The sequence below is a fragment of the Chanodichthys erythropterus genome, chromosome 8 (assembly GCF_024489055.1).
Source record: "Chanodichthys erythropterus isolate Z2021 chromosome 8, ASM2448905v1, whole genome shotgun sequence".
Lineage (NCBI taxonomy): Eukaryota > Metazoa > Chordata > Actinopteri > Cypriniformes > Xenocyprididae > Chanodichthys > Chanodichthys erythropterus.
The window spans coordinates 22,274,073-22,292,270 of NC_090228.1; the positions used below are offsets into that span (position 1 = coordinate 22,274,073).

Consider the following 18,198-nt stretch of genomic DNA (forward strand, 5'->3'; position numbering starts at 1 on the left):
AACGAGTGACTGTTTTGTCCAGGTTCTTTTGATCATCGCTGTTGTAACGTATTGGGAAACTAGTATGCAAATCTATCCACTGAAACATACATTAGCCGAATCCGTCTGTTTGTTTTACACATTGTTGCAAACCATATTATAGATGCGTCGTCAGATTTATGATGAACCGCGATGCGAGCACGTGCCGAACCGTGGGTGGAGAACCGAACGGTTCATTTTTTTTTACAGCGAACTGTCCCATCCCTATTGTATATCTTGCTAGCATAGACATTTGAAAAAGTAAAAATTAAATAGAAAATATTTAGGTTACACTGTAATATCTTTGTTTAATGTTACACTTAACATAGTCTCAGCCTCAGACGTCACACCCACGGACCATTGGCTGAACATCTGATGCATATGGCACATTATCTGGAAACACTTCAGGAGGTTTGAAGTCGTCATCTGGTTGGTTGAATTCTACAGGATGTCCGGATGTGTCCCCCTCATAGAATAAGAATGCCATCATGTTTACATCTGTGACGAGTGCTTACCAGGATCAAATTAATGCTGGATTTTCAAAGTTCACAGCTCCATTGTTGCAGTAAACTTGCACAACTTTCTTGAATTAATAATGTGTTAGGTGCACAAATAGTGGACATAGTCTGTTATTGTAGGGACATCATCTTTACATTTTTACGCACCAAAATCTGACGCGGAACAAAACGAACTGTGGATTGGTTGCGTTACATGTCAGTCAAACGTTCTCTTGGGTGGTCCTTGGCCAATGAAAGCTGCAATAGAGTCCAGACCTTCCGCCATTAGACTGAAGGTCTGGGTACACGAGACTACTCTTAACATTAAGACTACTCTTAATGTAAACTCTTAACATTTTCATTTATGAAGTTCACACTTTAGTCATATTGGCTTCAGAGATTTCCCTTTGAGTTGTGCTGTAATTTTAGATAAGTTAATTAAAAGTATTGCTTTATCCTTGTGCTTGTTATCTTTTTTTTCCTATTATTCGGCAGAGTTTGTTTTGAAGTCATTATCCAAGTTTTTGTCTTCAAAATCTCATTGGTCCAAAATCCTTTGTGTTACATATATTCTTATTGGCTTGTCAATGTGTCTAGCCGCACAGCTGTTCCGTTTTCATTGTGGAGAGACAAATTACTTGTCGCATTGTGTCTGGTTAGGACACAATTTAAATGTCATCTTGATAGGTCTGGCTTCTTTGTTGTTCTGAAGAAACTTATGGCATAGTTTAATAATTGGATTCCTATTACAGTCAAAAGTGATGCAAAGAAAGAGATTTTTCTACAACAGTGGAGCTTGATTTGATACAAGTGGCCTTTACAAGATGACTCTGTGATTTTCGATACTTGCCCTGTAGTCACTATGTAAAATACTCAACCAGTTTGTAAGAGCAAATGCATAATAAACTACCATCGTTAGCAGGAACAAGAGATAAAGGCCAAAGCTAATTCAACACAATCTGACTCTCTCTCACTTTGTTTTATTTCAAATACATTAATTACATATGATTCAATGGGGACAATCATTCCTTTCCATTTTATTTAGGTTTTGCAACCTATCTGTTAACTTCATATTGACCCATTGGTCTAGTTAACCTTTTAACAGCATTTTTCTCCATTGACAATTCATTCAAAACGATCGGTTCCAAACAGGACATATTTAAATATAATGATATTTTATGATGCTGTTCCAATTGACAATTTTTGTAGGTCTCTACAAGGATAGCTAATGGATAGCTTTGTCTAGGTATTATGGACCTCTTTGTTTTGGCCACATTATTCAAAATGGGCGTCTTTTGTAAATAAAATCGCAACAACTGGTTGTTTACTAGTATTGGAAAGACTAAATCATTGCTGCATTGGATCTTTTTGAAAATTTTGTTTTAACTAGCCTAACAAAAGAGATAATTAGTTACACAATTATGTTATTACAATGTTACAATTATGTTATTACAATGTAATTACAAGACATTCTGAGACATTTCACATGTTGTTAAGATTTTTAATTATCATTTACAGAGACAAATAGCTGCCAATATAACATTGGCTAAATCATCTGTATATTAATGAATGGTTTTGGGATAATTTTGAGCTGGACGTCGAGAACCAATCTCACTGCATCAGTCTGATTTGTGAACAAATTCCACAAAGTCCACTTTATACCCTAGTTCACCTGGTTCATTGAAAAGAACCAACTCAAAAGAATGATTCGTCAATAAAGAATGTATACACGAAGACATGCCATATGGAGCTGTGGAAAGATTAAGGCTCTGAAGAATTTGTATTAACCAGCTGGAGCTTTATACATTTATTATGTGAGGAATTAGATGTTTAACCTTGGAAGGCGGGGCAGATCGTTTTGGAGATCAGATATTGTGCTCTCTGTGTACTATCTTGGTTTAACCTGGAATAATAATGCTTGCCTGCATGGTCATTAGGTCTGCTGTATTCTGATGAGCTCACAGGGCAATGACCTCATCACAGACATATGTCGAAAAGAAGCTTTTAGAGTGAAAGCCTTTAAAACAGATATAAGAGAATATATTATAGAAGTAATTTGGGTGCTTTTAGTGTATGACCTCACCAAATGACTAATAATGAGCTGTATATTAATGCACTTTTATATTTTTAGATTGCTAGTGCAAAACTGGGAGGGTATTGTCAGAGCATTGCAATGCAGTTGCTAAGGTATTCAGTATTTTTAGCATGTTGCAGTGTGGTAGTTCCTGGTGTTCTGGGCATTGCTTAGCATTTCCCTTACAAAAAAGAATTATACTTAAAGTTCAAGGGCCAGAATTACTAACAGCTCTTTTGCGTCCCTCTTTTGCGTTAAAAAAACTGCTGTCAGGATTTACACGCAAGACATGCAGTGAAAAATTAGATCTGAAAAGGCATGAATGGTTATTTTTGTGGCTGACCTTCATATGCATTTGTAGGAGTTTCCCTTTCAGACGCAAAATTTATAGGAGGAGAGTATTTAAATAAATCATGCAAGGTGATTTAATAAGGTTTGCACCTTTAATAAGGTTAAGATTTGCGGCATTATTTACCACCCCCCAAAAAAGCATGTCTTAAACTAGACGCTAATTTGCACTGCTTTTGGTAGATTGCGTTGGTCATTATGGAAATGATCCAGCTGCGTCTGTGTTCTTTCAATTGTGTGTCATCGCTAGATCACCCACAGAACTTTACACTTCCATTGGCGCTTTTATGGGATTGCTCTCTCACGCTAATTTGCCCTGTTTAGCAAATCTGTCCCCAAGTATATTATCCAATACTTATACAGCAAGTATACTAAAATCAATGTACTAGTAGTATACAGAATTTCTTGTGACTACATTGCTCTACTTTTTTAGTTTTATAAAAGTAGGCTACTTTCTAAGTGTACTTTAATTGTACACTCAGTAGTAGACCTTGAGTATGCAACTAGTTTACTTCTATTTTTTTTCTTTTCTATTGCACCTATACTGGTATACTACTAATTTACTAGCTACAGTAGCTTAGACAAAGTTAATTTCCACCCATGTATTGTTTACTTTAAGCTATTCCACCCCAAAACTGACTTTTTACCCAAAATTAAACATGAAAGTTTATCAGAAAGTGTTTAAAAACATATGCAAACTCCCTTAAAGAGGCCAATATGTGAAAAAGTATATAGTAGGCTACTCTATCACATGATACTCTCTATCAAGAGCAAACACAATTAAAAGCCAAGAATACTTAGAATACTAAATTATACTTTTCTTAAGTATCTCAATCACAAGAATAAGTATAATTATAGACCAAATATACTTGCTATCTAGTGCTGTGTGGTGAATTTCTGAAATTAGGAAGAAAAGCCTATATTCTGTATTTGGGATTTTTAGTCCAATGTGAATTCATGGTACAGTTACATTTGATGTTTACATGGTCCACAGACCACAATGCCTTTTGTTGTGTATATTTTTTTAAATTTTATTTTGTAGTTAGTCATTCAGACCATTATTTTAATTGACACACTATCATCAAAACAATAATTTAATGGGCACCCTGTCTTCAAACTATTAACCCAAATGATTTACCCAAATGAACACTTTATTTAAAAGTGTGTGTGTGTGTGTGTGTGTGTGTGTGTGTGGGGTGGGTGGGGTGGGGGGGGTTCAGTGTTTTTGAAATATGAAAACGTATTGCACTTTGCTCAAAAACGCAATTTAAACTTTAAAGTGATAAAACCTCAACTGTGCAAACTTGGATCTAATGTTGTGTTTATACATTTTAAAGTGATACATTTCTTCCTCTGCTGTCAGAAACATGACTTTCATCTTTTCAAAAGCCCTTGGGCAGCCTATGAGTAGAGGGTCTTTTGAAATATATAATTTTATTCTGAATCAGATTACAGCGCTCTTGATCAATTCAAGCATATCTTTTTTTTTTTTTTTTTTTTTTCATCCAGAATCATCCTGTCAAAAGTTAATGTTTATTTCTTTCAAGCATACCTTAGCTATCCTTTTGAATTTTAATATTTACTTTGGATTGTTAAATAACAGCCAGGTGTGTTTTTCAAGGTCATTGATTTTAATACTTGCCTAAGGGTCATTTGCATAGCTGTTAATTCACTGAGCATATTGACCAAATCCACATTTTATGTCACCTCTATTCAAAAAGTCATTATCCGTGTCAACAGCAGTAAGTCTTTCTCTAGTAATCTGCTCCCTTTTGAGGCCTATAGTGCATAACCAATTAACAATCCAGTGTCACACCCGTTAACCAAAACACAATTAGTGGGACCATTAACAATATTAATTAATTAGCTACCACATTTTCATCTCCAACGCCACTTGGTAACAACTGTGCTAAAGTTATTGTAATAATCATGCGTAATTAACAGATTAAATTGACAGCCTTATTTACATTATGCTTTTTCTTTGTACCCATAACCTTATAATGTACCAACATGTAAGGCACTGTATAGGGGAATGTTTCTCTGTAAGGGAAGGTTACTTCTCAAGCTACAAACTCATTATCCAATGTTAGTGCTGGGTAATGAAATTTGATTGTTATAAACCCAGGTGGCTGGAACAAGATGTCCTGTTTTTTTGCATTGCCATTCATAATAAAGTAAATAAATAAAATAAATTCAGTCAGTCACAATATATCATCTTTTAGCTTAGGATATTTTCTTTCAAATGAGACCATTTTCACGTTTCTGAAAAAAAACCCCACCGTGCAGTTTGGTCCCCCCTACTTTGAAAATGTCTCCTGCGCCGCTGAGAAAGATTATGTTCCAACAATGCGATTAGTTTTTTGTATAGCAACGAATATGAGAACTTCTGAATAGAAGTAAGTTTGATTTAAAGAAATTGGATTACGTTTTGTTGAACAGTGATTGCCTGATTCCTTGAATTTTGCCTGTTGCTTATTTGTTCTTTGCTCTTATTTCAAAGAACATTGAGATATTAAACATACATTTCAACAGAAACTGGAAAATTTGACTTGTTCCAAATATTTCCCTTTGGGATAATAAGGTAACACTTTATTTCTGTCACGGTTCTGTTTAGTTTGTTTCATTTTCATGGACTTTTATTTTGTTATTTTCAGTCATGTGTGTTTACTTTGTCTAGTTTCCCACCACTTATGAGTTGTCATGGTTACTGATATGACTAGATCTGTTAGTTCAGCAGTGTCTCATTAAATAGCCTTGTATGTACCACTACTTAAGTTCCTTTGGTTCCTAAGTTTATTGTCGGTTGTTATTTGTGGACAGTACACTGTTTCTGTTTGTTTATTTCTTTGTTTATTCTTGTAACCTTCCTTCATCTCTTGTCAGCTCTGGATCAGTATTACAGAACAACCTGACCAAAGAGATGGAATATGCAGCTAAATTTGCTACTATTGCTCATGAGAGCCTGGATTTGTTTAGCTTCACCGAAGGATTCTGTTGTTTTGCAGTAACATGCCTCAATGAGGTTGAGACCCTCAAATCGCTGTTCTGGATCAGGGCAAACTACCACTACCATGTAGACCTCTTAGACACCTCAGGACTTAACTGTAGGGAAGCCATCATCAGGTGTCTGGAGAGCGTCTGGCCCCAGATCCCAGCTCACTACCACCCTCTACCACTGAGACTTCGTGAGATGCAGAGCGACCACCTGCTGTGATGCATGATCCAGCACCCAAAGAGGAAGGGACAGTGCTGACCGTCGCCCTGGAGCCGATGTCCCAGGGTGTGTCTGACCCGGGGTGTGAGCCTGCAATAGCAGCAACAGAGGGCATACTGGTGGAAGTAGACTCGGAGGACTGGCTGATGAATTTTGACATGGAGGGTCTGCCTCCCACCCGGTATTATCTGTCTGTTCCCAGTCATCACTGTTTCAACACAGCACTAAACACCGTATGGACTGTGATCTATCAGTTTATTCTGAAACATCGCTGTTTCTAGACAACACTGAGACTGTTTTACTAACCTGTTGGGAATTGGATTTACCGGCATTTTCTCTCGTCAAACTTACCTCAGTCACCATCATTGCAGATCTTAGTCAGTCTTCCAACTCTGTCTCTGCTGGATGCTTGCTGCCCTTCACTCTATCGAGGAATGCCTTGCTGTGACGTTGAGCCTCGGGTTGCCTCAGGTCGAGCAACCACCATCAGCGCCTGAGCGACTGGATCGTGTGGCTCTGCCTCCACCCTCTGATCACCTCACTTTGTCGGCTCCACCTTGGCTCCTCCCACCTTCAGCTCTACCAGACACCCTCAGCCTTGTGGCTCCACCAGGTTACCTCATCCCACTGGCTCCCCCTTGGTCAGTCGTCTCTCTGTTTCCGCCATGGATTTTGTGAGCCGTCTGCTATGCTCCATCTCTCCACCCATATGGCTGCAGCGAGTTCCTTCTTCCCTTCAGCTTCACCTCTGTCCTCCGTCACACCGGCTCTGGCTCCGCATCATTATTTGGGCTGTCTCCACCTCAGACACTCATCGCCACGGCATCGCCTAGGCCTCCTGTGCCAGTAATGTTGCTCAGCTCCATCAGCTCTCCATCTGCACCCTTGGATCCATTGATCTTGCCTCCGTCAGTTGTCCCCCAGATGTCATCAGCTACAATATCATCCTTTGACTCTGCCGTGGGCTGTCATGCCTGCTAATCTTTGGGTTAACACCACCTGGCCACTTCACCCATCATTTCTACCTTGGCTGCTTCCTCCATCTGCTCCTTCCTGGTGTCTGCTGCCTGCTCTTACCAGCCCTTCCCCTACCCTTCTCACTAGCCCTTCGCCAACTCCTTGTTCGCCTCCCAAGCCCCCACCATCCCTCCTTCATCTCTTCAGTTATGGTGCTCTTACCAGCCCTTCCCCTACCCTTCTCACTAGCCCTTCGCCAACTCCTTGTTCGCCTCCCAAGCCCCCACCATCCCTCCTTCATCTCTTCAGTTATGGTGCGAGGTTGCACCTTCCGGTAGGGGGCGTTATGTCACAGTTCTGTTTAGTTTGTTTCTTTTTCATGGACTTTTAGTTTGTTATTTTCAGTCACATGTGTTTCCTTTGTCTAATTTCCCACCACATATGAGTTGTCATGGTTACTGATGTGATTAGTTCTCTTAGTTCAGCTGTGTCTCATTACGTTGGCTCCTCAGTTAATTGTCGGTTGTTATTAGTGCACAGCACACTGTTTCTTATTGTTGGAGTTTCTTGTTAAATAAATCCTATTATTCTTGTAACCTGCCTTCATCTTCATCATGTTTGGGTCAGTGTTACAATTTTACAGTATGCTTGTTACATGTTACATGTAGTTACTATAGTATTAACTATAAATTATGCAGAATTACATGCAGATAACCCTAAAGCAAACCCTAATTCTAACCCTAATCCCATCCTTAATCCCATAGTAAGTACATGTAGTTAAATAAAATACAAAGTGTAACCTATAATTAAATGGAACTGAATTGATAATCACACAGTGATTAACATGAGAAATTTAAAAAAGGCACTTAATTCCAAAATGGTTTCTGGCCTCTAGTCTAGTAGGTAGATAGTTTAATTCCCTGATGACCTCCTGCTGCTATGTCCTTGAGTTGACACTAAATCCAGTAGTACTTCTCCAACAGGGACAAGAATGAATCACTCTGAATTACTCTTCAAGTAATTGCAGAGAAGAGTTAAAGGGTTGAAATAGAGGTTGAAGGAGAAAGAGAGATGATCTGTCTTAGCAAATGGGATTTCTGCTCCGTACATGTCTAAAGTCCGTAGAGCTAAAATAACAGCATAACTTTTATTAACTCAGCCATATGACATTTTGAGTAATACTGCTTACCCTCTTTGTGCCAAATCCTCTTTTATCTGCTCTGACTGACTGGAAGACCAGCAGCGTTGAAGGGGGGCAGTGGATGAGGTGGTGTTTATGGACATGTTGTTTATGATGGCTTCCTCTTATCTGGAGATGAAAGCAGTAAGCAGTCTGAGTGGCAGACGCTTTGTGTTTTGTATTAGGAAGAGAAAAGAGGGGCATGAGGTGGTGCTTAAATTGACATGGCCAATTGTCCTTCGTGAGAGGGTCAGCTGGTCTGGTGTCCTGCTTAGACGGTTTTGAGATGGGAGTTGCAAAGGTAACATCGCTCAGAATGACTGTGCCTAAATTCTCTCTCTCTCTCTCTCTCTAGTAGCAAATTTTCCTTTCTGCTGTCCATCTGCATGACTTCATGTACCATTTTGCATTGTAGGGTGAACAGCTTTTGTCCTGTGAGTGGATCATTCATTCACAAGAAGACTTGTAAGCAATGTTCCCTCTAAGCTGCCGCTGCCGCGCAGAAAAAAATAATTGCCGCGCAGTGAACAGACATGAAAATCATGTGTGGGGAAATCCATTTGATTGTAGTATTTTAAATGAGAAATAATTGCAGTGCTCTGGACAACCGCTATAGAGTTATTGTCGCTATAGAGTTAGAACCGGTGAATGCGGTTTACAGGTTCCATAGAAAGAGAACGACTGAGCGCGTGTGAGCTGGCTGTCCCTGAGCCAAATCAGTCGCGGTAAGAATACTGTAATGTTTGCGGACTAAATACATCAATACGAGAGGCAACGCGAAACGAAAAGAAATGTGAAATACAACGCCATGTTTTAATGAAAAGTGGTGGAAATAACGACTGATGGGCACAGAATGGTAACAAAACTCTTGAGACATTTACAATCACACACCCACCACAGGTGTAACGTTAGCTTGCAAACTCAAAATACATCAGTGATATAACTTACCTCCGTTTAAATAGTTTTTTTGTGTGTGGTGGTGGTGTGGGTTTCAGGGATGTTTAAAAGAGTTAACGTTCACTTTTCTTAAAAATATTTAGCTATCAGATCAGTTTAAATACTTAAATATTATATTTTATTATATTATAATGTAAGCCTAATAAAAAAAATGATCTCACAGATTGTTTAGGGCTCCTTGCCACGAAAAATCTTGAAACCTCCTGGTATATAAAATATGGGAAATTCATAAGCAATAAACATGTAATTTTGATGGTTTAACACTGTCTGTTGCTAATAATTGACTGTACAAAAACACATTATGGTTGTTCCAAACCATCATTGTAACTGCTCATATTATATTATTATAAAGAATTGAAATGTCCTGCAGGAGGACAGAAATAATTTTTTAATAGAATTTCTTGGTAAAGACTGGTACAGTTAATACAGCAATGTGAAAAAATCTCAAGTAACCTAAAATTAACCTAAATGCTTAACTTTAGTGACTGAACTGCTTGTTTTCAAACATATTATTTAATATATCACTAATTTACATCAAGGGTCAAATAAAATAGAAAAGGCAAATTAAAGTTAAATGTTACAGTTGCATGATAAAACCATTTTTTTGTGTGTGTTTACGTTCATTGTACAGGTCTGATATAAAGTACGTTTTTGCTCAGGTGACCAAAATGTGCGCTCAACAGAGAAAAGTTTTGCTCATCGAGAAAAAAAATTTGAGGGAACATTGCTTGTAAGCAAATAAAAATGTAAAAATAAAAATTATAATCTCTAATTTACACATCAAATATGACACTGTGATTTTTGCACACATAATCGTGAAATTACATCTACCTTCTAATTTCAAGACCAGCCAAACTCTTACACCTTGAATACTACTTTACTACTCATATAGTACTTTTGGCTCAGTGTTATGGTCGAGACCAGCTCACCTGAGTTCAGGGGTGAGTTTCCCGAGAGCATCGTTGGTGAATCATGGTCGTAAGTCCCATTGAACTTGCGACCATAGTTCGCTTTGGGAAACGCACCCCAGGCCGAGACCTGAGTTGAGTCCATGATGAGGCCAAGACCATGAAAATACTTCGACTTGAGACCTGACTTGTGTTATTAATCTCAAATTATTTCAAAATGATCTTGACAATTTTCTTTTAAAAGTCCATTTTTTGAAACATGACTTTTCCTTACTTTTTTAAAAGAAACTTCTCTACAATGATCTCAGATACCATCATTAAGAAATCAATAATCAAAATAATAAGCATAGAGTGAACACACAGTTTATCAAATACCCATATTCACCCACCATCAAAACTGTAAACTCCTATTTTAACTACAGTAATGCAACTTATACTTGTTATGGCTGCAATATTTGTTTAAACTATGACATTGCAAAATTAAAGAGTTAAAAAACTGGTAAAGAATGTTTGTTTTGAATAGTCAATTAGTTCATAGACAAGTTTAAATAGTAATTTCAGTCAGGTTTCAAAATCACCTCTTTGCTATTGTGATTTTATAGACCCTCTCCACTATTATTTTGCTGCATTATTGCATCTGTGTTTGCTCATTAAACTTCATTTTTGCCCATGATGTTTTATTGTAAAGATTCTCTTGTGTGAGTAATTCAGGAAGATTAGTCGAACAGTTAATACATTATTGGAGAACCAGACATAAGTTGAAGACTGTCATTTTGGGCAGAGCAACACATAATAATAATAACAATGATAATAATAATAATTACTACACATTTACAGGCTAATTTAATATAGCACAATAAAATCTTATAAAAGGCCTATTATGATGTCTTCTATGAAGCCAAATATGTTGCCTTAAACATTAGCTTTTATTTAACATTACGCAGTAAACAGGATAGTCAACTGTGACAGTGTGAAGCCAGATGCACATGTATTCATGTGTGGAAAGCTCTTCTAGGTCAGCTTCAAGCCTATTTGTGTCACAGTAGCAGACCACTATGTACAGTCTGTAATCAGATGATTGCATTGTGTTTCATTTTCTAAAACTTTGGAATATGATCATATTGCATTAAGTATTTTGCTTAAGTAATTCAAATTATTTTAAAATTAACTAGAGCCTCCGATCATGTGTATCAGTTATGTGCATCTTGGGACAAAGTGACACAAACTAGACAATGACATTATAATTTTTGCAAAGCCCTGCCCTAAACATAACTTATAGTGTTAACAAAAGCAAAAGTGAGAATTGGTTGAAGCAACTATGCCATTTTAGCTTGCTTCTTTTATCTTTTAGTCTTTTATCTCTTTTATTGTGACTCATTTCCAATCCCTCTGCACCACAATTGCAATGCTGTCCCAAATGATCCATACATATGGAGCTGATCATGTGATGCAAATGTGAAAATGCATTAGTTTACACAACCACTATGATAAAAGTGTTTAAATGTCATAACATAGCATTGTGCAAGGAACAAATAAGCCAAAATAAGTCTTTAATAATTAATAATCTGCCTATGTAATCAAAGTGTGTGAAATGGAATAAAAGTTGTTGGTGTTTTTTCTGCCACTAGTGTTTTATTCATCTGGAAAGTGCAGCGAATTGTAAGTTTTTGGAGTCTTGCAAAAAAAAAAAAAAAAAAGTATAGACATAGGAGCAAGCCTATGTTGGTTCAAATGTTATGTTGGCCCACTTGAATTAGCATAACAGCTAAAGTATGTTATTTATTGCTTATAACTTTCAGCGCCTTGACAATATATCACATTTTCCATGTTTGACAGGATTTTCACATTGTTTTCTTGTTGTGGATTGAGGTATTGGCAAAAGTTCTGGCAGTTCAGTTCCTCACTGCTTCTGTAATGACCCACTTTCATTCTACTTTATAATGAACAAGAGCTAGTTTGGGAAAAAGCCTTTACTCTTTAGCGTGACCATTTTCCTATCTCTTTTCTTTCAGGAACCAGACAGTTCTGCACCAGTTCTGCTGTCCTGCTCCGGAAGCCTCTGAGTCTGACTCTCAGGCCTGTGTACCCAGGTAGGTGGGTTTGTTGGTGCCTCCTAACCAAAAACTCCATTGCCACAGTAAAGACTGTGTTTCTGATGGTGCTAGGCAACACATCTGCCCTAGTTATACCCGTCCTGAAGTGGTTGTGAGTCTTTTCATGCCTTGTCTCCCTACAGTAAATTCAGCCCCTATCATCACAGTTAGCTGTGACCTTGACAGAGCAACACAGATATGATTTCCCTCTAAATCAGGCCAAAAGAAAAACATGTGTATCTCATATATATAACTGCCATGTTTGTCAGGAGGCATAAGTTCCGCTCAGATGGCTTAGCTAGAGGCTAAAAAAAAACTTGGTCAGTGTAATTTCCCCATTCTGTTAGCATATCCGCGTTTACACAAGTATCACGATAAGTATCTTGCTTTGTGATGATTGCCTAAATCAATCAACTGAAGATCCCATCTCTGGCCCCTTTAGTCATTTAAAGTGTTTTAGGCAACACACAAAACATGATATTTAGGACAAAAACAAGTATAGTAAAACAAGTATTGGTGTTGTCTGGTATGAAACATTATTATGCATTCTCTACAACAGGTTTAAGTATTAAAACCATTGTCAGATTAATCAACATTATCTCATTATCTTGTAATATAGCCCATTCTGTTTTTTTGGTTTCCTGTTGTTGTGTAGCTTTGCAAATTGTCTTGAATTGGTGGAAAGGCATTAATAGTCATTAAGGAAAGCACTCCATATTCTGTAGATCTCGAGTGTTAGGAAAGCTTCTTTAGAAAGGGAAGGATCAAAAAAGGGATGAGCACAGCAACTAAAGCAAACTGGTATTGATGACGACCTTTCTCTCCTGTAGCACTGGCCATTGTTAGTTTGGTTGGAACAGAGCAGTCGCCCACTGAGACGCCTGTAAATCACACTGTAAATGCCACAGAGGGCACAAGTTATTGAATTAGAACTAGAAAGATGGCCAGAATGGAGGACAGAAGAAAAATGCAATTGCACATCTCCCTTAGGTTTGTCTTTACAGTTTGTACTGCAGAGTTAGAAAAAAACATAGCATTCTGGAAATAATAATAATAAAATTGTAGCTAGCCCCAATTACTGAATGTTAATATTACATTTCAAAATAATAATAATAATAAAAAAAATGTTTTTGCAATATAAGAATGCTGAATGTCCAAAAACAAGAGCTTGCAGGTATAAGCAAACCACTTCAGACAGGGCACTGACTGCAGACCTTGAGTTGCTGGTTGCTTTGAGAGAAAATTAGTTCTTGTTTTCTGTTGTCTGTCACTTTTGACTGTTTGTCAGTGAGTCAGTGTTCATGTTTCTCTCCTCATCACACCGCTGCATCGTCAAGCACCAAATCATTCATGTCATGTTCTGCTTACTCATAGTTCACCGATCCACCATGTTGTTATTACAAAGTAATAACAGCACTAATGTATGATATAAAACAGAATAACTCAGAACTCTCTCCCAAGGCTCATTCTGATACAGTTTGTTAAACATCAAGGGTGATAGATAGATAGATAGATAGATAGATAGATAGATAGATAGATAGATAGATAGATAGATAGATAGATAGATAGATAGATAGATAGATAGATAGATAGATAGATAGATAGATAGATAGACAAGTTAGAACAATCTGGAATACGTAAAAAAAAACAAAAACAAAAAAAACCCCTGAAATGTTACAATAATAGCATATTGGCATAAAAGATCATTGATTTCCATTGAAGTCATTTTACACATCACAATATCATCATACATCATTCATAGTCAGCTTTGAGGGGAAACCAGCTATGGTGTTGCTGCATGTTAATGGTGTAGAATAGCGGCTCCTTGTTGTGTTTGTGTGTCTGCTTTTTATACACACTCTTGAAATTGTAATTTGCTACACATTCTAGCAAATAATCACCAACAAACAGGGCTGCACGATAATGGTTAAACGAACTGATAATCACGATTATTTTGCTCAAAAACTATAGGTGTGCCTGTAGGTGGCACATGGACTTCATTTAACCAACTATGATAGCTTCATCACATGGGAAATCAATACATTTTTTATTATTAATATTGATTAGAATTGTATTGATAGGAGTAAACTGAATAATACTTACCATTAATATGAGTTCTGGTAATGCATGGTTTTGGTGAGTGCTGTGTAATTTGTCTTCACATTAGATATTTTATGAGAAGCAATTGAGTTGCAAATGAGACAAACCACAGATTCAGATTGCTCCACAAATGCAAATTCATACAGAAAGACTACAATAATGAGCAAACAGACAGTGGCTATGTAGTTTTCAACTGCTTTACATTATGAAAACTAGTAAGAAAAACCTTCTCTCAAAAGCTAAACCGTGAAACAGTGAAATTCCTAATATTCCAATAATTCCAAATTGTTCAATTTTTACTTTGTATTGTACAACAGAAGATGCATGGACTGAATTTATTGACCAACCATAATGGCAAATAATATGGTCAAGAATCATTTTTGGATTTATGACAGTTTGTCAGAGAGAAGTTTCACACACAGATTTAGTAGCAGCAAATCACACACATGGCTTTGTAAAGAAGCAGACTGGCTGTGTGACAATTTCATTCGGCCAGAATTTCACAATGAACATTGCTAAACTCCCTCCAACATACATGTTTGTCATGTTGTCAGATCATCGATGCTTTTTTACAGTGCAGAGAGAGAGACAGCGTGTGCGCATGGTTGCCAGATTGAGAAGATTATGTAAAACACTGACACAGAAAATGTATCCTTTTAAGAGAAAAGCTCAGTTTTGGGGATTTATTTTCTTGACATCTGGCAAACCCAATGCAGGAAAGATAGTAGAGGCTTGTTACCAATGCAAGATAACAGAAATGTCTAAAAAAAAACAACAACAACAACAACAACAACAAAAATAAACGTTTTTAAGACAAATAATTAGTGGGGCAAATATTGCGACGATTATTTTTAACTAATCGAGAGAAGCAGAAACCATGATTATCATGATTAAAATATGATTAATTGTGCAGCCCTACCAACAATTGTGCATTTTATTTAACATGAAGAAGAAAGGAATGTCTCATTAAAGTGAATTTGGGACTTGCTTGGTGGGGAGGTTGTGTTTATACGGTAATCATAATGTTGAAAACGTGCTTCTCATTTGTCTTAAAAGACCTCATTATGGTACCTTACTTTTTTATTTTTTTTAAATCTCATTGCAATCTTTATTTGGGATGTGTATTGCAACAGTGTTATTTTATCTTTAAAGTGTAAATCAAGGACGAATCATTTTTGTGTTACAAAATCTTCTGCTTTGCACTCTATGTAAAACTGTTTTGTGTGTGTATATAATGTTCTTCTCACTGCTGCATCTGAGATACTGTCTGTAGCTTTTCCCTTTGGCCTGGGATTGCTGGGAGATGTATTGTTAGTTTTTTAGTTTAATATCTGCCAGGACCAGGAAGAAGGGAATCACAAATAGAAAACTGCTTCAAGAAAATGCACCACGATAAGCAGCAGCTGCGGCCCTCCTATAAATACACAGCCATTTTATTTAGAGTCACTAGTGGCTTTTGTCTTTAAGATGACAAATCTTAAAGAGAGGGAGATGTTAACACTATTTAACAATCTGATGTATAAATACTAGAGATGCACCAATGTATCGGCCAACAATGGGTATCAGCCGATAACAGCTATTATCTCTATCGTCCAACGGCCGATTGTTTAAAAACTGCATATGATCAGGGCCGATTATATCCTGTCAATCAAAAAGGTGCGGAAAGACGTGTTCAGACTGCAACTCATACATACTGTGTGTGAAGAAATTCACTCTTGTGCTGAATTTTAACCCATTAACAGTTAACAAATAGTGACGTTAAAGCAGGCTCTTTTTGACCCTATGAATCACCTGTAGTTCAAGCCAGGCTTGCCAGGTTTTTTTCCTACATCAAAAATTATTTGTATCACCTCCCATCCACTAATCGCAAAAAGCTTTGTGCTTTGTTACTTCTGATAAGAATAAAAGTTGCAGTTTTCAAATTCTGTCCATTTTAAAATGAAACTCAAACAATAAATGGTTTTGACGCTCTTAAATGTGACGTGTCAGATCACTGTAATGCCTCAGTTCAGGCGGCAGCGCGGAGCGTGAGGCTTTTCTTCCTTTTTAACACAAGTTATATCTTGAAAAACATGAATGAACATCAAATGTATGTTGAAAGATATAGTACAACTTACTGGAATGTATCATGCCTCATGTGATCACTTTATTTGTGTTTCAACGCGGAAAGACTTCAATAAAACAGCTTGTGAACAAAATGTCACATCATGTCACATTATGTAACATTTACCTCAGAAATGTTTTCCAATGTTCAAAGTTCCTTAGCTATCTAACGTTATATATAAAAAACACTAGAGATGAGCTTATTTACTGTTAATTATTTGTTTGTGTAAATTTGCCATGAAGACAACAAGTGCTTATGAAAACTATCTTATGTGATACTAAGTTTTATACATTTCAGTTTTTATTTGAGTGTAATTATTATATCTGAAAATAAACAGCAGCTGAATAGAATACCTCTGTTGTTAATTGTAACCTCTAATATTGTAGCGTACCAAATGAGAGGGTTCCCTGTATAGTTTGCAACATTATTTGGGAGAGATTTTTTTTTTCCTTTAGAAAAACCAAAATATCAGCATCGGTATCCGCTGATATAATTTTGAATAATCGGCTATCAGTAGTTTAGTATCGGTGCATCTCTAATTAAAGGGATAGTTCACCCAAAAATGAAAATTTGATGTTTATCTGCTTACCCCCAGCGCATCCAAGATGTAGGTTACTTTTATTCTTCAGTAGAACACAAATGATTATTTTTAACTCCAACCGTTGCCGTCTGTCAGCCGAATAATGGGAGTGAATGGGAACTTGGATCAATAAGAGTCAAAAAACCTTGTATAGACAAATCCAAATTAAACCCTGCGGCTCGTGACGACACACTGATGTCCTAAGACACGAAATGATAAGTTTGTGCGAGAAACTGAACAGTATTTATATCATTTTTTACCTCTAAAACACCACTATGTCCAACTGCGTTCAGCACTTGCTTAGTGAGGTCTGATTGCGCTCTGACAACGGCAGTGATGTCTCGCTCTCATTGAAGTATATGCGCGAGACATCACTGTTGTTGTCAGAGCGCGATCAGACCTCACTAAGCGAATGCTGAACGCAGTTAGACATAGTGGTGTTTTAGAGGTAAAAAATGATATAAATACTGTTCGGTTTCTCGCACAAACCGATCGTTTATTGTCTTAGGACATGATCAATGTGTCATCACGAGCCACGGGGTTTAATTTGGATGTGTCTTTGCAAGGTATTTCGACACTTATTGATCCAAGTTCCCATTCACTCCCATTATTTGACTGACAGACGGTAGCGGTGGGTAGTTAAAAATCATCATTTGTGTTCTACTGAAGAAACAAAGTCACCTACATCTTGGATGCACTGGGGGTAAGCAGATAAACATAACATTTTCATTTTTGGGTGAACTATCCCTTTAACACTCTGAGGTCTGACGGTATCGCCGGCGATACCACCGTGGTTTTTTTCTTATCAGTGTGAAAGAGACTCAAAATACTCCGTCAATGTTGCACATACAATTAAGAGTTATACACCATTTTAATCTGTGGAATATCTTCTTTCATTTGTGTACACTCAGAGTAAAAACAGAATTTTGTGCTTTTTGTAAAATAAAGAAAACTAACATGATGCGTGATTTCTCCTCTCCCTCTGAACGAACTCCAATCTGATAGTTCTCAGAAAATGAACTGTAACTTAGTGAATACTAATGACAAAAAAATTACACTTATGTCTAAAAAAACGTTAAGATGTCAGGTTTTAAATCATGTAAGTCAAATCGAAAACAAACCTTCTTTGTTAATGTAATCTGTATGAAAAGAGAGCCATGTCAGAAAT

The 18,198-nt window shown here is 37.1% G+C and overlaps 1 protein-coding gene across 1 annotated transcript in view; it reads left to right on the plus strand.

The window, feature by feature from the left end:
• Positions 1-18,198, plus strand: part of iqsec3a (IQ motif and Sec7 domain ArfGEF 3a) — a 182,557-nt gene that overhangs the window by 26,733 nt on the left and 137,626 nt on the right. Inside the window, exon 2 of the mRNA XM_067392344.1 lies at positions 12,166-12,243. Within this exon, the coding sequence (XP_067248445.1) occupies positions 12,166-12,243 (78 nt within the window). The remainder of the gene's footprint in view (positions 1-12,165; positions 12,244-18,198) is intronic.